This window comes from Macaca thibetana, chromosome 11 (genome assembly GCF_024542745.1).
Source record: "Macaca thibetana thibetana isolate TM-01 chromosome 11, ASM2454274v1, whole genome shotgun sequence".
Taxonomy (NCBI): domain Eukaryota; kingdom Metazoa; phylum Chordata; class Mammalia; order Primates; family Cercopithecidae; genus Macaca; species Macaca thibetana.
This window is the reverse complement of record NC_065588.1, coordinates 107,889,742-107,913,805: the sequence shown is the minus strand read 5'-3', so window position 1 is coordinate 107,913,805 and position 24,064 is coordinate 107,889,742. Positions and strand designations below refer to the sequence as shown.

General features: G+C 45.3%; 2 protein-coding genes across 6 annotated transcripts in view; both read right to left on the bottom strand.

The window, feature by feature from the left end:
• The window catches only part of ALDH2 (aldehyde dehydrogenase 2 family member), a 419,735-nt gene that overhangs the window by 76,268 nt on the left and 319,403 nt on the right, over positions 1-24,064 (bottom strand). The gene's annotated exons all lie outside the window — the stretch shown is intronic.
• Positions 1-24,064, bottom strand: part of ACAD10 (acyl-CoA dehydrogenase family member 10) — a 72,558-nt gene that overhangs the window by 26,834 nt on the left and 21,660 nt on the right. For 4 of the 5 annotated variants that reach the window (XM_050749657.1, XM_050749659.1, XM_050749660.1 and 1 more), the window contains 7 exons: positions 22,469-22,663; positions 18,329-18,487; positions 15,358-15,517; positions 12,208-12,349; positions 7,328-7,396; positions 3,258-3,439; positions 1,449-1,599 (listed from right to left, as the gene is read on the bottom strand). In XM_050749657.1, the coding sequence (XP_050605614.1) occupies positions 1,449-1,599; positions 3,258-3,439; positions 7,328-7,396; positions 12,208-12,349; positions 15,358-15,517; positions 18,329-18,487; positions 22,469-22,663 (1,058 nt within the window). The remainder of the gene's footprint in view (positions 1-1,448; positions 1,600-3,257; positions 3,440-7,327; positions 7,397-12,207; positions 12,350-15,357; positions 15,518-18,328; positions 18,488-22,468; positions 22,664-24,064) is intronic. The other variant, XM_050749658.1, reaches the window with a different exon arrangement.

Sequence of the window (24,064 nt, the reverse complement as noted above, 5' to 3'; positions counted from 1 at the left end):
GCAAGGAAAGTGTTGTCAGGCAAGTGCTCTAGAGTCCCAAGTGGAGAAAGATGGAGGAGGGGGTCAAATGCAGCCCAACTGCTTGCCAAGTTCAAGGCAGTGTGGGGGAAGCACTTGGCCCCATCAGTCTCTGATGCAGGAGCAGGTTCCTCAAGCTCCCATGATGACCACATGACAAAGAAAGCTCAGCTGTCCACTCTCAGACCCAGGGGGATTCCCAAAGGTGGCTGGATAACAGAAGAAGCCGGGAGCGAGGGACACAGGTCAAGCCAATGAAGACAGGCCAATCAAATCTGGAGGGCAAAGAAGTGTCTTTAAGGCTGGGCACGGTGGCTCACACCTGTAATCCCAGCACTTTGGGAGGCCAAGGTGGGCAGAACACTTGAGGGCAGGAGTTTGAGACCAGCCTGATCAACATGATAAAATCCCATCTCATATTTTTGTATTACTAAAAATATATTGTATTTTTGGATTTCTAAAAATACAAAAGTTAGCCGCACATGGTGGTGCACACCTGTAATCCCAGCTGCTCGGAAGGCTGGGGCGGGAGAATCGCTTGAACCCGGTAGGTGGGGTATGCAGTGAGCTGAGATCATGCCACTGCACTCCAGCCTGGGCGACAGAGTGAAACTGTCTTTAAAAAAAAAAAAAAGAAGCCAAAAGGTCTTTAAAATTTAAAATTAACCTTCACTGTCTAGCCTTGTTTAATAAAAGGCCTGGGTCCCCACATGGGCAAAAAGACAAGCCAAATAAGGCATTCTTGCATCAAAAGCAGGTCTCCAGGTGCTGTGAAGCAGAAAACACAATAAACACTACCCTATAAAAGTACCTAATGGGCAGTTTTCACAGCAAGAGATGATAAGATAAAGCTATCATCTCTGCCGCCGGATGCCAGGCATACTGAAGTTCCCATTTTAGCCGCGCTACAGACTCATCACATACCCCCAGAGACTCTGTCACTCTCTTTCAATCCTTTCACTACACCCAGTGAGAATGTCCATCCCCAGGCCTCTTGGGAGGTGAGTGGCACCCTCACTCTGCCTTACTTTCAGATGAGATCAGGCCTCTTCAGGGGCCGTAGACTCTGCCTTACTTTCAAACAGTGGGTCTCAACAGAGGAATGCTGCCCTCCCTGGGAACACTGGACCAGGTCTGCAAAGATTTTTGGTTGCCACACTCTGCGGGGAGGGGTGCTACTGGCATCGGGTTGAGGCCAGGGATGATGCCTGACATCCTACAATGCACAGTAGCTCCCACCACAAAAAAGTACCCAATTCAACATGTCACGGTGCCAGAGCTGAGAAACCCTGCCTGAAAAGGCCACACACAGAGAGGTGCTTTGTAATAGGAATAATTCCCGACTGTAAATTGCAGCAAGACCAATTGCTCAATTCCCCCTTGGAGTGTCCTTGCTGTCATTTTTCAGCTCTCCCTGCCATCACATCTACCTGAAGTCCCCGTGCACCAGTGTGGTCCTCTGCTGATGGGGAAGATGGAGGGGGAGCCACTCGATCAGCCTCTCCATAGCTGGGATGGTGCTGGTTTCAGAAGCCCGATACTGCTTAACCCAGGTTCGTACCTGGCGTGGAATATAGGCCCCTGTGGGAAAGATGATTAGAACATGGTATGCAATTTCAGCAACCTCTGAAAGTAACGGGAAAAAAAACCAGTGCAGTAAAACCCTTTGTCATGCTCTGCAGTGGGTGCTGCGGTGTCTTTGAACACGTTCCTAAGACTGGAGAATTTCCCACATGATGCTCCTGCTGCCCCAAGGTGGAAATCATCGGCTGTTTGGCTGGATTAGTGTGGTCTGGGTGCTGTTCCTAGCTGTGTGGTCTCCAAATATGATCTCTGCTCCTCTTAAAGACCTTATGGCCGGGCATGGTGGCTCACACCTGTAATCCCAGCACTTTGGGAGGCCAAGGTGGGCAGATCATGAGGTCAGGAGTTCGAGACCAGCCTGTCCAACATGGCAAAAGCCCGTCTCTACTAAAAAATACAAAAATTAGCCAGGTGTGGTGGTGGGTGCCTGTGATCCCAGCTACTTGGGAGGCTGAGGCAGGAGAATCGCTTGAACCCAGGTGGTGGAGGTTGAAGTGAGCCGAGATCACACCATTGCACTCCAGCATGGGTAACAAGAGCAAAACTCCATCTCCAAAAAAAAGATCTTGTGTGCTTCCTAATAGCCTTTCATAAATCACTTTTTGGCTAAACCACAGTGGTTAGCTGAAGGCAAATCAACCCTGGAGTCAGACTGCCAGACTTTGAAACCCAGCTCTGCTGTTCTCTAGCAGTGTGATCTCAGGCAGGTTACTTAGCATCTCTATGCTTTAGTTTCCTCATCTTAAGATGGTCCTCATAGAGCCGTTGGGAGAATAAAATATGTAAAGCCCTTAGAACTGTTCTTGGCATATGGTAAGTACTATATGAGGGCTGGCTGCAGTGGCTCATGCCTGTAATCCCAACACTTCGGGAGGCCAAATCACTTGAGCGCAGGAGTTTGGGTAGAGCCTGGGCAACATGGCGAAATCCTGTCTCTACTAAAAATACAAAAATTAGCTGGGCATGGTGGTCCATACCTGTAGTCCCAGCTACTCAAGAGGGAGAGATGGGAGGATCACTTGAGCCCAAGAGGTTGAGGCTGCAGTGAGCCAAGATCACACCACTACACTCCAGTGTGGGCTACAGAGAGAGACCCTGTCTCAAAAAACAAACAAAAAAACTATCCCTGTTGAAACTGGACACGGTGGCACATGCCCAGAGTCCCAACTACTTGGGAGGCTGAGACAGGAGGATGGCTTGAGCCCGTAAGTTTGAGACCAGACCAGCCTGGGCAACATAGTGAGACCCCTATCTCAAAAAAAATATATATTCCTGTTGAAGAGTATTTAGGGAAAAGGGTAAGAAACAGAGAAAAACACATTTTAAATACCTTTGGTCAGTATCAGAAAAAAAATTTAAATGGTCTAGTGAGATAAAAGTAGCAGGGAATTGGATAGTAGAATACTTCAGGGAAAAAAAGAAAAAATGAAAAAAAAAAGTTGCAGGGAAGAAAGATTGTGTAGTTCATAAAGGGATTTATCGAAGGCCCAAATACCTAAGTCAGCAACACCTCCATTAAAACTAAACTGGATTTCCAAGGAAGAAGCTAAGTGTGCCTTACGCATGGTGTGTTAATACCCAAAATGATTCAGATCCTAAAAGCAGAAGCACTAGTGATGAAACAACCAGCATGGGAGACGTGGCCTCCTGCTCACCTTGCTTCCCATAGTCTTCAAGCCCCACAGCCTGGGGATCCACACTGTGAATTTTGCACAGGACTGTGTTCATAGCAGTGTATATGGCTCGCCTGTGGCTGGGTTCCAAGCCTGGCAGGGAAGGGTCTTTGTAGATGAGACCTGGGCAGTACTCCATTACATAGAATGGGGTGCCAACGACACTGGGAGGAACACAGAAGGGGTTTCAGGGATCAGAGTCATAATGTGGCAGGCTGTTAGTCATGACCCTATTCTTTGTCACTGTCCCTGGGTGTATGGGTTGAGATCTGGAGAAGAGTTCAGACCCAGAGCACTGGATACTTCCTTTTTCCTTTCACATAAGCACAGTGCATTAGAAGTATCCTTCTTGCAACGGATCTATCCACATACATACACACGTGCATATACACATATGCACACCCATCTGTGCTTCTTGGACAGCATGCTTTTCTCTTCTGCCTGGTTCCTTTGTATAAGCCACAGGAATGGATTCAAAGTGTAATAATGTAGCAAGCAGCAAGGCTCAGAGAAGGACCTCTGGAGTCACACAGAACCGGTTTTTCTTTCTTTTTTTTTTTTTTTGAAATGGAGTCTGGCTCTGTCGCCCAGGCTGGAGTGCAGTGGCCGGATCTCAGCTCACTGCGAGCTCCGCCTCCCGGGTTTACGCCATTCTCCTGCCTCAGCCTCCCGAGTAGCTGGGACTACAGGTGCCCGCCACCTCGCCTGGCTAGTTTTTTTGTATTTTTTAGTAGAGACGGGGTTTCACCGTGTTCGCTAGGATGGTCTCGATCTCCTGACCTCGTGATCCGCCTGTCTCGGCCTCCCAAAGTGCTGGGATTACAGGCTTGAGCCACCGCGCCCGGCCTATTTCTTATTTTTTTATTTTTTTGAGATGGAGTCTTGCTCTGTTGCCCAGGCTGGAGTGCAGTGGCGCAATCTCAGCTCACTGCAACCTCTTCCTGCTGGGTTCAAGCAATTCTCCTGCCTCAGCTGGGACTCCAGGTGCGTGCCGCCATGCCTGACTAATTTTTGTATTTTTAGTAGAGATGGGGTTTCACCATGTTGGCCAGGCTGGTCTTAAACTCCTGACCTCAGATAATCTGCCTGCTTCAGCCTCCCAGAGTGTTGGGATTATGGGTGTGAGCCACTGCACCTGGTCAGAACCAGGTTTAAATCCCAACTCTGCCCTTAGTTGAAGAGTGACCCTGAGAGACTTATTAAACCTCTTTAGGCTTTGTTGTTGAGATGGAGTCTCGCTCTGTTGCCTGTTGCCTAGGCTGGAGTGCAGTGGCACGATCTTGGCTCACTGCAACCTCCGCCTCCTGGTTTCAAGCGATTCTCCTGCCTCACCATCCCGAATAGCTGGAACTAAAGGTGTGCGCCACCACATCCGGCTAATTTTTTTGTATTTTTAGTAGAGATGGGGTTTCACTGTGTTAGCCAGGATGGTCTCAATCTCCTGACCTCGTAATCCGCCTGCCTCAGCCTCCCAAAATGCTGGGATTACAGGCATGAGCCACTGCGCCCAGCCGTGTTGTTGTTTTTTAATCTGTAAGACATACCCACTTCAAAGGGTAATTGCAAGAATTAAGGGCGCTTCCAGGGTATTTGTTACTTAAAAAAAAAAAATGAATTAAGCAACAAACATACAGAGTGCCTGGCATGGTCTCTGGTTCCAACAAGGGTTCAGTAAGTATCCCTTCTTGTTATTGAGGTTATTTTTATCATTTTTCGGTGGTATGAATGGTGTATATACCACCCAGCAGTACTAAGGTGACCCAATGACATGTCACTAATCCATCTTTTGGTCATTACTAGCAATCAGTTTACTACTCTACTGTACTTTATTTATTTATTTATTTGAGACAGAGTCTCACTCTATCACCTAGGCTGGAGTACAGTGGTGTGATCTCGGCCTACTGCAAACTCTGCCTCTCGGGTTCAAACGATTCTCCTGACTCCAGGCACGTACCACCATGCCCAGCTAATTTTTGTATTTTTCAGTAGAGACGGGGTTCCACCATGTTGGCCAGGCTGGTCTCAAACTCCTGGTTTCAAGTGATCCATCTGCCTCAGGCTCCAGTTTACTACTCTAAAAAATTGTTTTGAAAATTCTACCATTGGCCGGGCGTGGTGGCTCAAGCCTGTAATCCTAGCACTTTGGGAGGCCGAGACGGGCGGATCACAAGGTCAGGGGATCGAGACCATCCTGGCTAACACGGTGAAACCCCGTCTCTACTAAAAAATACAAAAAAACTAGCCGGGTGAGGTGGCGGGCGCCTGTAGTCCCAGCTACTCGGGAGGCTGAGGCAGGAGAATGGCGTAAACCCGGGAGGCGGAGCTTGCAGTGAGCTGAGATCTGGCCACTGCACTCCAGCCTGGGTGACAGAGCAAGACTCCGTCTGAAAAAAAAAAAAAAAAAAAAGAAAAGAAAATTCTACCATTACAAATGTTTCAAGTTGAAAAACTATTACAAAAGATGTTTCCAAGAGAATTGGGGAAATTTGAACATGGGCTGGATATTCAGTATTATTATTAAATAATTGTTAGTTATCTTAGGTGTACTGGTGTTGTGGTTATGAAAGACAATGTCAGCCAGGTGCAGTGGCTCACACCTGTAATCCGGCACTTTGGGAGGCCAAGGCAGATGGATCACTTGAGGTCAAGAGTTTGAGACCAGCCTGGCCAACAAGGCAAAACCCCGTCTCTATTAAAAATACAAAAATTAGCCAGGTGTGGTGGTGCATGCCTGTAATCCCAGCTACTTGGGAGGTTGAGGCAGGAGAATTGCTTGAATTCAGGAGGCAGAGGTTGCAGTGTGCCCAGACTGCGCCATTACACTCCAGCCTGGGCAACAGAGTGAGACTCCATCTCAAAAAAAAAGGAAAAAAAAGAAAAGGAAAAAAAAGACAGGGTCTCACTCTATCATCCAGCCTGGAGTGTGGTGGTGTGATCACAGCTCACTGCAGCCTCCACCTCCCACCTCAATTGTTCCAGGTAAGTAGGTGGGACTACAGGTGTGCACCTCCACACCTGGCTAATTTTTTTTTGTTTTTGTAGAGATGGGGTTTTGCCAGGTTGCCCTGACTGGTCTCAAACTCCTGGGCTCAAGTGATCTGCCTGCCTCAGCCTCCTTAAGTGATGGGATTACAGGCGTTAGCCACTATGCCTGGTCAATGTCTTTATTCTTGAGAGATGCATGCTGTCTGAAACTTATTTCAAAAGGTTCAGCCAAAAAAAATCATTATATACATGTTAAAAGTATACATGTATACACACACACATATATAGAAAATAAATGTGGCAAAATGTTAACAATGTTTTAATTTTTGATCTAGATGAAATATAAACAGATATTCATTATATTATTTTTTCTTCTTTCACCTTTTCCGAAGGTTTCAAACGTTTCATAATTAAAACGTTAGGAAAGAAGTGACACTCAAAAAGCATGTTACAAAGCTGTTTAAAATAGTTTAGGTCCAGGCACAGTGGCTCACACTTGTAATCCCAGCATCATGGGAGGCCGAAGTGGGCGGATCATCTGAGGTCAGGAGTTGGAGACAAGCAAGGCCAACATGGTGAAACCCTGTCTCTACTCAAAAAATAAAAAAACTAGCCGGGCGTAGTGGGGGGCGCCTGTAATCCCAGCTACTCAGCAGGCTGAGGCAAGAGAATCATTTGAACTCAGGAGGCAGAGGTTGCAGTGAGCCAAGATTGGGCCACTGGACTCCAGCCTGGGTGACAGAATGAGACTCCGTCTCAAAACACCAAACAGTTTAGAAAGACTCTTATAAAAGAATAAACAAAAACAAGCAACATGAAACTAGATAAATATGGATTTTTTGAATGTTAAAAAAAGATGTTTTCTACCAATTCTCCCTAAAGCAGGCATATACTTATCTGGCAGGATAACTTAAATATCTGAGAACTTCTGGGAGAGGTTGCTATAAAGTTTCTTTGCCCTCCTACCCAAATTTTATTTGTCTTTAACGAATTGGAATTTGTGTTAGCATATGGGCTGTTCTCTCCTGTAGCTTGAATGTGCGATAGCAAAAACATCTGAACTTTACCTTGAATCTTCACAGAGATCAAGAACGTTAGGTACAGGTACTCCAGCATTTGCAAGGGCTTTCATAATCCTGCCAGGACAAATGAAAATAAACAAAACCGCTGGCTGAATTGATGAGATTTTCTTCAAGTTACTTTTCTTTGTTTGTTTGTTTGTTTTGTTTTTTGAGACACAGTCTTGCTCTGTTGCCCAGGTTGGAGTGCAGTGGCACGATCTTGGCTCACTGCAACCTTCACTTCCTGAGTTCAAGCCATTCTCAGGACTCAGTCTCCTGAGTAGCTGGGATTACAGATGTGCACCACCACGCCCAGCTAATTTTTGTATCTTTAGTAGAGACAAGGTTTCGCCATGTTGGCCAGGCTGGTCTCAAATTCCTGACCTTAGGTGATCCACCTGCCTCAGCCTCCCAAAGTCCTGGGATTACAGGCATAAGCCACTGCGCCTGGCCTGAAATTACTTTTCTGAATTAAAAATGGTACATAAATTAAAATGAAATTCTAAAAAATATTCAATTGACCCAAAAGTAAGAAAGAACAAAAAAAATGATGGAACACACAAAAAACCAGTGGTGAAATTGTAGACCTAAATCAAACATATCAATAACTACATTAAACTCAATAGATGAATAGATTCCAATTAAAAGACAGAAGTTGGCTGGACATGGTGGCTCCTGCCTGTCTCAACTAAAAATACAAAAATTAGCCAGGCGTGGTGGCGTGCACCTGTAATCCCAGCTACTTGGGTGGCTGAAGCATGAGAATCACTTGAACCCAGGAGGTGGAGGTTGCAGTGAGCCAAGATCGTTCCACTGTGTTCTCGCGTGGGTGACAGAGTGAGACTCCATCTCAAAAATCAAAAAAATAAATGAAATAAAATAAAAATAAAAGACAGAAGTTTTCAGTCTGGACAGAAAAGCATGACCTAATTATATGATGTCTACAAGAGATATGCGCTGAATATATAAACATAGATAGGTTGCAAAAACAAGAATGGAAATGGAAGCATTATGCAATCACTAAGCATAAGAAAGCTGGTGTGGCTACTTTAATATCAAATAAAGTAGGCTTTACAACAGTGTACCACCAGAGACAAAGAGAGACATTTGAAAATGATACAACTGCAAGTTCATCAGAAAGGTATTACAATCATAAATATGTACATGCTGAACAACAGAGCTTCAAAATACGTCAAGTAAAAATGATCAAAATTAAAGAGAAAAAAATGAAGAAATCCACAAGTCTTAGCTGAGATTTTAACACTCCTTTCACAGTAATGATAGAATTAGACAAAACTAGATTTATCTAAAGACATATATCTGAACCCACTACCAACCAACCTGATCTGATGGATATTTGTATACCACTAACTCAGATATTGCAAAACATACATTATTTTCAAGTAAACACAATATGTTTACCAAGATAAGTCATGTGCTGGTCCATAAAATAAATCTCAATAAATTTCAATAAAAATTAAAATGTAGCCCAGCACGGTAGCTCACACCTATAATCCTAGCACTTTGGGAGGCCAAGGTGGGAGGATTACCTGAAGTCAGGAGTTCAACACCAGCCTGGCCAATATGGCAAAACCCTGTCTCTATTAAAAGTACAAAAATTAGGGCTGTGCATGGTGGCTCAAACCTGTAATCCCAGCACTTTCAGAGGCCGAGGTGGGCGGATCACAAGGTCAGGAGATCGAGACCATCCTGGCTAACATGGTGAAACCCTGTCTCTACTAAAAATACAAAAAAAATTAGCCAGGTGTGGTGGCAGGCGCCTGTAGTCCCAGCTACTCGCAAGGCTGAGGCAGGAGAATGGCGTGAACCCAGGAAGCAGAGCTTGTAGTGGGCTGAAATCATGCCACTGCACTCCAGCCTGGGCAATAGAGCGAGACTCCGTCTCAAAAAAATAATAATAATAATACAAAAATTAGTCAGGCATGGTGCCTCACACCTGTACTTCTACCTACTCAGAAGGCTGAGGCAGGAGAATCACTTGAACCCAGGAGGCGGAGGTTGCAGTGAACCGAGATCATGCCACTGCAATGAAGACTGGGCGACAAGAGCGAAACCCCGTCTCAAAAAATAACAAACAAAAGGCTGGGCGCGGTGACTCACGCCTGTAATCCCAGCACTTTGGGAGGCTGAGGCGGGTGGATCACGAAGTCAGGAGATCGAGACCATCCTGGCCAACATGGTGAAACCCCATCTCTACTAAAAATACAAAAATTAGCCGGGCATGGTGGTGTGTGCCTGTAGTCCCAGCTACCCAGGAGGCTGAGGCAGAAGAATCGCTTGAACCTGGGAGGCGGAGGTTGCAGTGAGCCAAGATAGCGCCACTGCACTCCAGCCTGGGCGACAGAGCAAAAACTCCGCCTCAAAACAAAACAAACAATAGAAAAAAGTAACAAAACAAACTGTGGTTCCCAGATCAATGTGATTGATAAACCCCTAGCTAGACTAACGAGAGAGAGAATACAAATTATCAATCAATACCAGCAGTGATAAAGAAAGGATATCACTAGGGTGGGCATAGTGGCTCACGCCTGTAATCGCAGCACTCTGGGAGGCCGAGGCAGGTGAATCACTTGAGGTCAGGGGTTGTAGACCAGCCAGGCCAACATGGTGAAACCCCACCTCTACTAAAAATAGTAAATTAGCTGGGCATGGTGGCACGTGCCTGTAATCCCTGTTACTTGAGAGGCTAAGGCAGGAGAATCACTTGGACTTGGGAGGTGGAGGTGGCAATGAGCCAAGATCATGCCACTGCACTCCAGCCTGGGCGACAGAAAAAAAAAAAAAAAGGATATCACTATAGATCCTACATATATTAAAAAGATAGTAAGGGAATATGATAAATAATAAATTCAATAGCTTGGGTGATATGAACAGACTCCTTAGAAATTACAACTTACCAAAACTAAAACAAGATGAAATAAAATATCTGAGTAACAATATTTTTATTAAATTAATAATCAAAAACCTTGGCCAGGCACGCTGGCTCCTGCCTGTAATCCCCAAAACTTTGGGAGGTCAACGTGGGAGGACTGCTTGAGGCCAAGAGTTCAAGCAATATAGTAAGGCCCCATTTCTACAAAAAAATTTTTAAAACTAGCCAGGCATGATGGTATGTGCCTGTAGTACTTGGGAGGCTGAGGCAGGAGAATCACTTGAGCCCAGGAGTTCGAGTTTATAGTGAGGTATCATCGCACCACTGTACTCCAGCCTAGGCAAGAGTGACTCTCTGCCTAAAAAAAAAAAATCAGCTAATACTATATATGCAATTTGTATCTGCCTTTACTATCTTAAAATTTTATCATACACATTTGTTACTATAGGCATAGTTTTACTAGCTGCAATAACAGCATAATCATTAAGGGTGAGCTATGAAATCTGATGGACTGGCTATAAAGCTAGACTCTAGCACTTGCTTACTAGTTTTATGACCCTGGGTATGCTGGTTAATCTTTTTTTTTTTTTTTTTTTTTTGAGACAGCGTCTCACTTTGTGAGTGCAGTGGTACGATCTCAGCTCACTACACCTCTGCCTCCTGAGTTCAAGTGATTCTCCGGCCTCAGCCTCCCATGTAGCTGGGACTACAGGTGCAAGGCACCAACACCTGGCTAATTTTTGTATTTTTTGTAGTCAGGGTTTCACCATGTTGCCCAGACTGGGCTCGAACTCCTGAGCTCAAAGCAATCTGCCTGCCTTGGTTTCTCTAAGCCTCACTCCTCCTAGTTATAAATGAGGATTATAACAGTAACATATCATAGAGTTGTGAGGATGCTCTGCAGTAACAAGACATTCAAAGCATTTATTTTAGTGCCTGGCACACACTAAACATTCAATAAATGTTAGCTATTACTATTTCTGTCATTGCAATGAGTAGATATACCAAGGTTTACTTATTTCCTGATTATGGTACAGATTATAGTACAGATTATAGTACATTTAAGTAGTTTCCAAACTCTTTTGTTTGTTTCTTGAGACAGAGTCTCACTCTGTCACACAGGCTGGAGTATGCAGTGGTGCCATCTCAGCTCAGTGCAGCCTCCACCTCCCAGGTTCAAGAGATCCTCTCACCTCAGCCTGCTGAGTAGATGGAACTACAGGCATATGCCACCACACCCATCTAACTATTTGTATTTTTGGTAGAGACAGGTTTTCACTATGTTGTCCAGGCTGGTCTTAAACTCCTGAGCTCAAGTGATCCACCTGCCTCAGCCTCCCAAAGTGCTGGGACTACATTAGCTACTGCTCCTGGCCTTCCAAATTCTTCTTATTAAACAACTTTGTGGTGAGCATATTAATACATAAAGCTGTTTCCCCCTACTTAGAATTATTTCTTTAAGACAGAGACCCAGAATTGGAATTACTAGGTCTAAAAGTATGAAAACTCTGAGGCTTTTAATAAATTGTATCATATTGTTTTCCAGAATAGTTCTAATTTACATTTGGCTTTTTTGGGGATTGGGGCAGGGTCTCACAATGTCTCCCAGGCGGGAATGCAATGACGCCACAGTAACTCACTATAGCCTCAACCTCCCAGCTCAGGCAATCCTCCCACCTCAGCCTCCTGAGTAGGTGGGACTACAGGATCGTGCCACCACGAGCAGGCTAATTCTTTTTTTTTTTTTTTTTTTGGTAGAGACAGGGTTTTGCCACATTGCCTAGGCTGGTCTTGACCTCTTGGGCTCAATGATCCTCCTGCCTCGGTCTCCCAAGGCACTGGGATTATAGGTGTGACCCACAAAACCTGGTCCATAACTGTAGTTTTAAATGTCTTGGGGTGTTTTTATGGAGTGCTGACTTTTCTGTTTAGGGCTGAGCTTGTGCACGGTGGAGGCTAGTGGGCAAGTGCTCCCCTGGCCCTGAAAACTTACCTGAACTCCCTCTCTATGGCATGGGCAGATGGAAGGAGTGTCCCTGGGGGCTTCTTCCTCAGAACCAGATCACGATTAGCCAGCCTGATGTAGTAAGTTGGATTTGACTGCCCGTGATCAAACTGAAGGAGTTCCAATGGGCCTGCAAGTTTGAAAACAAAGAAAACTCAAACCAGCCCTGGACGACAGATCTGAGCAGACATTCTTTCTTTCTAATGAGTTCTGCATTTGGGCTTCAAAATATCCTCATCTGCCATGCAGTGCAAGAAAAGCACCTCTTACCTGCCTACCAGGAGTGACTGAGTCCCAGGTCTACACCCCGCCAACTCAGGTCCAGGATCACATGCCACTACAGTTTGTCAAAGGCCATTCATTTTATACCACAGTAATTTTCTCATTTTGTGCAGGTGTCCAATTTTGTCCTTCCTGCCAACTCCTGCTCCATGAATAAAAACATGCTCATTCTGTTCATCAAGCACAAATGCAGCCATGGCAACCCATCTTGCTAAATAGAATGCTTTAAGCCTGAGGATGAAAGGTGCCCTTGCACGTCCCTCTGCCTGACACTGCTGGGACAGCTGAAAGGAGTGACACAGAGGCCTTTGGCCTGACACAAAGCTGCTTTCATGAGATGCAATTTCCCACTGCACTAGGCTGAATTCCATGGCTCCCTTGCAGGATCCTGGCTGAGGTGAAAGTAATTCATTCTCAGCTCCATAAGAAGACTGAACCCTGGGTGTAGATTGATTTCACTTGGTTAGAAGAGCAGGCAAGCAACAGAAGTCTGCCTGAGTTCTTCCGGCTAGCCAGAGTGGGTGCCACAGCTGTGCAGAGGCCACTACCAATAATCCAATTGCTGGAAAACATCCTAATGTGAAACTCTATCAATAAAAGCCTTTTTCAAGGAGCAAGTGGGTGAAACCTTTATCACCTGGGAAAAATGTCTTCTTTGGCCGGGAGCAGAGGCTCATGCCTGTAATCCCAGCCCTTTGGGAGGCCAAGGCAGGTGGATCACCTGAGATCAGGAATTTGAGACCAGCCTGACCAACATAGTGAAACCCCATCTCTACTAAAAATATAAAAATTAACCAGGCATGGTAGCGGGTGCCTGTAATCCGAGCTACTTGGGAGGCTGAGGCAGGAGAATCACTAGAACCCAAGAGGTGGAGGTTGCAGTGAGCTGAGATCATGCCATTGCACTCCAGCCTGGGCAACAAGGGCAAAACTCCATCTCAAAAAAAATTAAATTAAATTAAAAAAAATTTTTAAGTCTCTTTTTTTGTTTTCTTTTGTTTTTGAAATGGAGTCTTGCTCTGTCATCCAGGCTGGAGTGCAGTGGCACTGTCTCAGCTCACTGCAACCTCTGCTTCCTGGGATCAAGCGATTCTCCTGCCTTAGCCTCCCCAGTAGCTGGGACTACAGGCATGCGCCACCACACTCAGCTAATTTTTGTATTTTTAGTAGAGATGGAGTTTCGCCATGTTGACCAAGCTGGTCTCAAACTCCTGGCCTCAAGTGATCTGCCCACCTCAGTCTCCCAAAGTGCTAGGATTACAGGCATGAGTCGCCACTCCTGACCCAAAAGTGTCCTCTAAAGCACACAAGGCAGCTGGTTTTCTGAGGGCGGAATGTGAAGGAGGAAAGAGAAAACTTCTCTCCAAGAAATGGAGACAACTTGTTGCATTTTAAAATCATGCAACTTTTTTTTTTTTTTTTTTGAGAGAGTCTTGCTCTGTTGCCCAGGCTGCAGTGCAGTGGCACGATCTCAGCTCACTGCAACCTCCACCTCCTAGGTTCAAGTGATTCTCCTGAGTAGCTAGGACTACAGGCATGTGCCACCATGCCCAGCTAATTTTTGTATTTTTCCTTTTTTTTGGCAGGGGGGGGATGGAGTCTTGCTCTGTCGCCTAGGCTGGAGCGCAGTGGCACTCACTGCAACCTCGGTCTCCCGGGTTCAAGTGATACTCCTGCCTCAGCCTCCCAAGTAGCTGGGATTACAGGCACCCACCAAAACGCCCGGCTAATTTTTGTATTTTTAGTAGAGATGGGGTTTCACCATGTTGGCCAGGCTGACCTCGAACTTCTGACTTCAGGTGATCCACCTGCCTCAGCCTCCCAAAGTGCTGGGATTATAGGCGTGAGCCACTGAGCCTGGCCCCCTTTTATTCTTTTTCTTTTTTTTTTTAAGAGGGAGTCTCACTCTATCACCCACGCTAGAGTGCAGTGGCGCAATATAGGCTCACTGCAACCACTGCCTCCCGGGTTAAAGCGATTGTTGTGCCTCAGTCTCCAGAGCAGCTGGGACTATAGTTGTGCACCACCACATCCAGCTAATTTTTGTATTTTTAGTAGAGACAAGGTTTCACATCGTTGGTCAGGCTGGTCTCGAACTCCTGGCCTCAAGTGATCGCCTGCCTCGGCCTCCCAAAATGCTGGAATTACAGGAGTGAGCCACTACACCCTGGTCACCAAAGCAAATTCTTTTTTTTTTTTCCTGAGATGGAGTCTTGCTCTGTTGCCCAGGCTGGAGTACAGCAGCACAATCTCGGCTGACTGCAACCTCTGCCTCCTGGGTTCAAGCAATTCTCCTGCCTCAGCCTCCTGAGTATCTGGGATTACAGGCACCCACCACCATACCCAGTTAATTTTTGTATTTTTAGTAGAAACAAGGTTTCACCAAGTTGGCCAGGCTAGTCTCGAACTCCTGACCTCGTGATCTACCTGCCTCGGCCTCCTAAAGTGCTGGGATTACAGGCGTGAGCCACCGTACCCCGCCTGCCAATGTAACTTCTAAGTCATCTTCACAAAATGGGCTGTCGTCTCAAAGCATTAGAAACTGTAAAATCCTCTGAGCACATACTGCAGTCCCCAAGTTCCTCTCCCTGTTGAAAGCAGGCAACCACTGCCATACCACACTCTCAGTTGTAAGAGTGGGATAGGTATACTTTTGGAGATCCATAAATAGGGAAGTTAATGCTTTTTCCCAAGCAAAACTGAAAGCAGTGCTCAGATGCACCAGGCCCAATGGCTATTTTCCTCATTGTAAAACTTCTTTGTCTCCAGCCCATTCCATTAGGGTTGAAAAGTGAGAAACAGACCAAAACCTTCGCCTCGGAGAGAGTTACCAAAACATGAAAGACACCCACATACCTGTGGTCTGGATACCCAGTAAGTCTTTGAGGTACTTCTTCAAGGAATCTTTCGGAATTTCCATCGTCTTTCTCACAGGCTGAGTGTTTGGAACACCTAGTCTCAATGTAAAACCCAAGAGAGCTTCTAATTCCTTTACTGCAGTCTCTGGGTCATTAACCTGGTTTCAGAGAGAATATGCATATGTATATATTTTGTTGTTGTTATTTTTCCCTTCTTTTCACAGAATGTTGAGAATATATATACTTTTTTTTTTAATTTTACAATTCATGGTAGTACAGGTGTAGAGAATATATATTGAACAGGTGCCAGCAGTCAACCCTGGCCTCAGGGGCTCCTATCTGTTTCCTAGGGGGTGTCCGAAATGTTTGTTCTCCAGTGCCATAAAGACATAGCACTTGAACACAAATTTAATTTACTCAGGAAGGCCATTTTTACTTCCTGCAGAAAGGGTACACTCGCCAGCAGTTTTGCCACAAGAGTACACCAAACAAAGGAGACAGGGTCATTTATAACCTGACGCATCCACCCTACTGCTGTGTCTGGTTTCGCTGGAATGGGACTTTTATTTTCTGTATTTATCCTGATTGGCGAGCAACTTAGAACTTTTTTTTTTTTTTTTTTGAGATAGAAGTCTCACTCTTTCGCCCAGGCCGGACTGCAGTGGCGCTATCTTGCCTCACTGCAAACTCTGCCTCCTGGGTTCACGCCATTCTCCTGCCTCAGTCTCCTGAGTAGCTGGGACTAAAGGCGCCTGCCACTGCGCCCAGCTAATTTTTTATATTTTTAGTAGAGACAGGGTTTCACCGTGTTAGCCAGGATGGTCTCCATCTCCTGACTTCATGATCCACCCGCCTGGGCCTCCCAAAGTGTTGGGATTACAGGCGTGAGCCACCGCACCCGGCCTAGAACTTTTTGAAAGAGGCAAAGGTAGAGGAGAACAAAGGAAGGAAGAAGTAACTTGTGGAATGCTGAGAAAAGTAAAAACACCTTCAAATAAGGAAGAGGAACAGGCTATGACCTAATGCTTGCTTGGACCAGTATAAGCATGCCAGGGCAAATATTTAGGCTAAATTGTGGGAGTAAAGAACATAAAGTACATTGATTTCTTTATCACAGCTAGCAGATATTTAAGAATGCTAGCACAGGTCTTCAAATACATTTTGCTTCTAAGAGAAGTTACCATTTATTCCTACTTAAGTGGGGAGGAAAGTCTTTGAAGAGGAACCTCTACTTTACTTTTTACAATTCCCCCTCTTTTTATTTTATAATTTCTCTTCAAATTTGTTTAATACGTTTTGATTTAATTGCTTTGTTTGTCCCTCTAATAGAAGTAATTTTTCCAAATAGGGTGGAGGAGAGTTTGGAGTTAACTCTGTACAGAGTGGCAGAGACAAGATTTTGTATAAAACTTCAAAGGCTGGGCGCGGTAGCTCATGCCTGTAATCCCAGCACTTTGGGAGGCTGAAGCAGGCAGATCACGAGGTCAGGAGTTTGAGACCAGCCTGACCAACATGGTGAAACCCCGTCACTACTAAAAATACAAAAATATTAACCGGGGATGGTGGTGTGCGACCGTAATCCCAGCTACTCAGGGGGCTGAGGCAGGAGATCACTGGAACCTAGGAGGCAGAGGTTGCAGTGAGCCGAGATTGAGCCACTGCACTCCAGCCTAGGCAACAGAGTGAGACTCTGTCTCAAAACAAACAAATAGCCGGGCGCGGTGACTCACGCCTGTAATCCCAGCACTTTGGGAGGCCGAGACGGGTGGATCACGAGGTCAGGAGATCGAGACCATCCTGGCTAACACGGTGAAACCCCGTCTCTACTAAGAAATACAAAAAACTAGCTGGGCGAGGTGGCGGGCGCCTGTAGTCCCAGCTACTCGGGAGGCTGAGGCAGGAGAATGGCGTGAATCGGGGGGCGCGGAGCTTGCAGTGAGCCGAGATCGCGCCACTGCACTCCAGCCTGGGTGACAGAGTGAGACTCCATCTCAAAAAAAAAAAAAAAAAAAAACCTTTGAAGGCCGGGAATAATATAACAGCCTACAAGAATAAGGACACCAATAACAAGAGCAAACGAGGTGAGAACCGAAGTTAAAACTTCTTTTTTTTTTTTTTTGAGACGGAGTCTCGCTCTGTCGCCCAGGCTGGAGCACAGTGGCCAGATCTCAGCTCACTGCAAGCTCCGCCCCCCGGGTTCACGCCATTCTCCTGCCTCAGCCTCCCGAGTAGCTGGGACTACAGGCGCCGCCACCTCGCCCGGCTAGTTTTTTGTATTTTTAAAGTAGAGACGGGGTTTCACCGTGTTAGCCAGGCTGGTCTCGATCTCCTGACCTCGTGATCCGCCCGCCTCGGCCTCCCAAAGTGCTGGGATTACAGGCGTGAGCCACCGCGCCCGGCCTAAAACTTCTTTTTATCCACTGAACCAATGTTTTATTATTTTAGAAAATGGGTGATTTATTTTAGAATTTTTGGCAAGTTTATCAGATAGGGAGGTTAATACTGTAGCACTTTTGTTATAGTCCATCAGGGACAGTATTATTAGGAACGAAGGTACAATATTGAGTTTTAATTATGAAACAAACATCTTTTTTTTTTTGCTAATATTATTATTTTTTTTTGAGATGGAGTCTTGCTCTGTCATCCAGGCTGGAGTGCAATGGTGCAATCTTGGTTCACTGCAAGCTCTGCCTCCTGGGTGAACACCCCTACAAAGGTCTTAAGCCTACCATTCACCTCCTTTCCTATCTCTTTTCTCAAGCTGCCTTCTCAGTACCTGTTTGTCTTGCTTCTCATTGAAAATTCAAGCAGCTAGTCACATAGATTTCATAATTAACACAAAATGACTATGGAAATGTAGGGGGAAACCTTAAGGAAAGCTAGAGCTACAAATGTAAAAAGATTACAGAGAAATATGTTGCACTAGTGGCTCGTGCATGGGAGGGGGTTCAAAAAATAGTGACTATTACCTTAATGGTGTGAATACCAAGGCTGGCAGCTGCTTTTACATTTGGTCCAAGGTCATCAAGAAAGATAGACTCAGAGGGCTGCAGGCCGAGCCGCTCCAAGCACAGCTTGTAGATCCTAGGGTCTGGCTTACAGATCCCTTCCACGCAGGACTCCACGACCTGATGGAGGGACGGGAATGAGAGATGAATGTCCCTAAAGGTGGAGCTCCCACACGCATGCTGGTAAACTTTTTGAAAGGAAAAGCATAAGAAGGACAGTTGAGATTTATTATAACAAGTAATTTAAGATTGTTATGATATAAAATGATGTTGCCTTCTTAAATTGAGGAATTTGACAATACTGGGTTACAACATGGGGGCAAACTCGAGAAACCAAAATGTCTGTTTCAGACACTGTGACCCTGTGCAAACAAGCAAAGCTATAATGGGCCTCAGTGTCATCATCAACAAAATGGGAAGAATATTAATAGTCATCTTACCTATCTTAGCTCAGTAAGTTGTGAAACTTAAATGAAACTTAAGTGAGTTCCAAAATGACAAAGCATTTGGCTAATGTCACATCTTGGGGCTAAACAAAGCAGAAGAAAAGCTGTACATGTCAGCTTTATGGGAAGTAGTTCACCATTTTTTTTTTTTTTTTTTTTCAGAAAGAAGACACTGTCACAAGTATAAAATAAATACGAACTTAGTGTTTATTTTAGAGGTTTAAAAACCCATCCATACTCCATTTAGACAGAAATTCCATGGGAGGGCTGACACTGTTCCTGACATGCTAAGAGGCTCCTATACTCTGATGACCTTGCTTCAGCCACGTATCTGATCTGCAATGGGTGGAGGGTGCTGGTGAGAGTACAGGAGAACCCGGGAAAGCCTTCTCAGTGTCAGGCTGTCTCTGATCCACTGATTCCCCGAAAGTCCTTTTAGTGTCCCCAGGGCTTAATCTCCTATAGTGTGGGCCCAAGACAGCCACATAGCCTATAACCAATACCCTCTGATCTGCCCTAAGAACAGAACTAAATCTCTGACTTGCCATTTGGAATGACCCAGGCTCTCCAAGGCCAAGGACAAATCCAATGGCCCCTCTCTCTATCCCACACTTGCATTCTGGGTTGGGTGGGAACTGCCCTTTCAGGTAAATAAATGTCCGAATAAACTGGACCTTTCTACTTTCTCTTGTCTTCTAAGGACCTGAATGAGCTAAAAAAAAAAAAAAAAAAAAAGTCTAAGAAGCTACCCCAAAGAAAACGTCAATAGTGAGAAGTACAGAAGCAGGGTGTCTCAGACACCGATCGATGTAACGTACCAGATGGAAGCGGCAGAGCTGTACTGGCTGAGACAAGAGACAGGAAAGTGGAGGGAACTGTGGGGGATGGGGCAAAGTTCCAGGAAGCAGACAGCTCCTCTCACTAGGTGAATTACATCTGGGGGAAGTAAAATAAATTCTTAAGATTTGTTTGATAAGATCTCTAGCCTTCTTTTTCTGTTCTATTTTGCACACGATGGCATGAACTTATTCAGGGTTTCTATTACTTTCTTGGCAAACCAGGAACTGTGGGAACAAGGCCAGTGTTTTTCCAAATGTGGATCAGATAAAAATGATTTTATTTACCAAGGCTCTATCCCAGGAAGATGGAGGGGAAGCCTCCTTCTCAAGGTAAGCATGACGGAGGCTGTGTGGTAAGACAGAAGCATGGACAGAATCCGAAGTCCAAGTCCCTCACTGCATCTTGGGGTGTCTCACCCCAGCTGCACGGCAGAATCACCTGTGGAGCTTTTTTGAAATACACATAGGGCCGGGCGCGGTGGCTCAAGCCTGTAATCCCAGCACTTTGGGAGGCCGAGACGGGTGGATCACGAGGTCAGGAGATCGAGACCATCCTGGCTAACACGGTGAAACCCCGTCTCTACTAAGAAATACAAAAAACTAGCCGGGCGAGGTGGCGGGCGCCTGTAGTCCCAGCTACTCGGGAGGCTGAGGCAGGAAAATGGCGTGAACCCGGGAGGCAGAGCTTGCAGTGAGCTGAGATCCGGCCACTGCACTCCAGTCTGGGCTACAGAGCGAGACTCCGTCTCAAAAAAAAAAAAAAAAAAAAAGAAATACACATGCCTGGATCCCAACTAGACATACTCAACAAAAGCCTCCAGGGAAACAGACCCAGAATCTTTACAAACTTCCAGGTCATGTGATGTGTGGGCAGAGTTGAAAATCTTTAATCTCACTGGCCCAACGAAGGGTACAAATACAGCCAGGCATAGGCAGATGTAGGGCTAAGGGAATATGCCACTTCCTGGAGTCCAGCCAAAGTAGCTCTTCCAAAGATGGAAAGAATCAGAAAGGGGCTCTGGTAGCAAAATGTCCAATACTTGAGTTATCAGAGAAATTTCATCCAATGTGTTCCAGAGGTTACCATGACTCTCACTATATTTGGTGAGCTGTTCCCTTTTGCACTGACTCGGAATATCTTTGGAGCAATGGGCCAGGGGAAGGGTTCTTCTGATCCATCACAACTCTAAAAGGTGCTGGAAGATCAACTGCCAATCTGGGCTTTGGAGTCTCTAAAGGGAATTATCACTGCTGTTGGTTATAAGACAAAAACAAACATTTTTAAAGTATCCAAATAGGGCCGGGCATGGTGGTTCATGCCTGTAATCTCAGCACTTTGGGAGGCTGAGGTGGGTTGATCATTTGAGGTCAGAAGTTTGAGACCACCCTGGCCAACATGGTGAAACCCGGTCTCTAATATTAATAAAAAACAAAAACTAGCCAGGCGTGGTGGCATGCACCTATAGTCTCAGCTACTAAGAGGCTGAGGCACAAGAATTGCTTGAATCTGGGAGGTGGGGATGCAATGAACTGAGACTGAGCCACTGAACTCCAACCTGGGCGACCGAGAGAGACCCTCTCTCAGGGAAAAAACAAAGAGAGTACCCAAATAGGGGCCAGGCATGGTGGCTCATGCCTGTCATCCCAGCACTTTAGGAGGCCGAGGTGGGTAGATTACTTGAGGTCAGGAGTTCAAACTTTGGAGTCTCTATCCCAGGAAGATGGAGGGGAAGCCTCCTTCTTCCCTGGCCAACATGGTGAAACCCTGTCTCTACTAAAAATTCAGGGGTGGTAGTGCCAGGGGCAGTGCATGCCTGTAATCACAGCTACTCAGGAGGCTGAGACAGGAGAAATGCTTGAGCCTAGAAGAGGGAGGTTACAGTGAGCCGAGATGGTGCCACTGTACTTTAGCCTGGGCAACAGAGCAAGATTGTCTCAAGAAAAAAAAAATAAATAAAATATATATATATATATATATACACACACACACATAAAAATAGGCCATGCACGGTGGCTCATACTTGTAATCCCAGCACTTTGAGAGGCGGAGATGGGCGGATCACTCGAGGTTGGGAGTTGAAGACCAGCCTGGCCAACACGGTGAAACCCCGTCTCTACTAAAAATATAAAAATTAGCCAAGCATGGTGGCACACGTCTGTAATTCCAGCTACTCAGGAGTCTGAGGCATGAGAATGGCTTGAACCTGGGAAGCGGAGGTTGCAGTGAGCTGAGATTGCGCCACTGAACTCCAGCCTGGGTTACAGAGCGAGACTCCATCTCAAAATAAATAAATAAAAATAAATAAATAAGTAAAGTACCCAAATACTGCCAAGCATGTCAAAACTATAGGTTTATCACATGACAGGTTGGGATACACACATGGAGCAGATGGATTTAGTATGGAAGTAAATCAGGCCAAGGAAGTCAGTAAAGTTTTATTGGACAGCACTGGTCTAGGAATTAATGTCACAGAAATAGAAGGCAACATAGTTCGTCTTAGAAAAGGCCAAAAGATCCATTAAGATGTAAGGGCTGATAGAGATGCTTGTGTTATATGAAGACTAAGGTTCGAATTTAGAATGTAAAGCTGAAGTGTCAACCGGTTATCAAATGCCATAAATGTCTGACCTTGCTAAGAACACAGTGTTATTTTAAAAGGTCTGTTTTCAACCTATTGCATTTAAACCTAACTTAGTCAAGTGTCTGAAGGAAAAACTCCCTCACTCAAGACCTGTTAGAAGGCAGCATTTAACACTGCACCCTGAAGCGAGGGCACAGATTCTGTTCCAATGGTTTTCAATTAGCTCAAGCTTACCACATCAAACTGTTTCCGGTCCAGGGGCAAAAAGCTTTTCTGGTTGGGAAGATAAAAATTATTGCTCAAGACTGCAGTCTGAAGACCTTTTGCCCGAATTTGAGTTATGGCCTCAGTCATCACTGGGAACTGCTTTGCCACTCGCTCACTGGTCAGCAGAGAGAAAAATGAGTCCACAGGCACGGAGGTTTTTGACTAAAAACAGGAGAGGGCAGGGGAGAACAGCAATCATTAAGAGTGACAAACACTCATGGCCAACAGAAAAAAAAAAATAAGCTTATTCCTGGAGTCCTTCTGCTCTCTGGCTACAGGAGCCAAGGCTCATAGCTTGCTGCCTGCAGGAACTGTGTTTCTCACTTCCTCAGCCCCTGTGCTGAACTCTCATATAAGATTTTAAAAAGTTACCTAGGACTAGAGTTATAGGCTAGGCACAGTGGCTCACACCTGTAATCCCAGCATTTTGGGAGGCTGAGGTGGGAGAACTGCTTGAGCTCAGGAGTTTGACACCAGCCTGGGCAACAAAGTGAGATCTAAAAAAAAAAGTTTTTTAACTTAGCCAGGCTTGGTGGCGCATACCTGTGGTCCCAGCTACTCAGGGGGTTGAGGTGGGAGGATGGCTTGAGCCTGGGAGCCTGGGGCTGCAGTGAGCTACGATCAAGCCATTGCACTCCAGCCTGAGCAACAGAGTAGGGAATGGAGCTATTTATACCAATATTACAATTAAATGAGTTCTTTATTCTGCTCATGGATTGCTAGTCGGAAAAAAAAAAAAAACCAGCGTATCATAAGAGGATACAGTGAACTCTAAAAGTATATTAAGTATATGTAATTTAATTTTTAATGCTTGAGAAGTCATTTAATGCTTTTTGTATTGCCTCAGCATCACCATTATGAACTTTAGTTTCTGATCAATTTTTTTCTTGTTTTTAAATTCAATCTGTGTGGGTTTTGAAAACTCTTATAAGACCGGGCGCAATGGCTCACGTCTGTAATCCCAGCACTTTGGGAGGCTGAGGTGGGCGGATCACAAAGTCAGGTGATCAAGACCATCCTGGCTAACATGGTAAAACCCTGTCTCTAGTAAAAATGCAAAAAGTTAGCCAAGTGTGGTGGCACGTACCTATAGTCCCAGCTACTCGGGAGGCTGAAGCAGGAGAATAGCTTGAACCCAGGAGACGGAGGTTGCAGTGAGCCGAGACCATGCCACTGCACTCCAGCCTGGGCAACAGAGCAAGACTCCGTCTCAAAAAAAAAAAAAAAAAAAAGAAAACTCTTATATTATCACATTTCAAAATCTGCAAAGGCAAGCCTGCTATTTTATATATACATATACACACACAGATTTTAGAACAGCTTTACTGAAATATAATTCACATGCCATGCAAGTCACCTATTTAAGGAGTGCAATTCAGTGGTTTTTAATATATTCACAAAGTTGTGCAACCATCACTGCCATCAGTTTTAGGACATTTTCATTACTCTAAAGAGCAAATCAGCCAGGTGTGGTGGCTCACACCTGTAATCCCAGCACTTTGGGAGGCAGAGGCAGGCAGATCACAAGGTCAAGAGATCGAGACCTTCCTGGTCAACATGGTG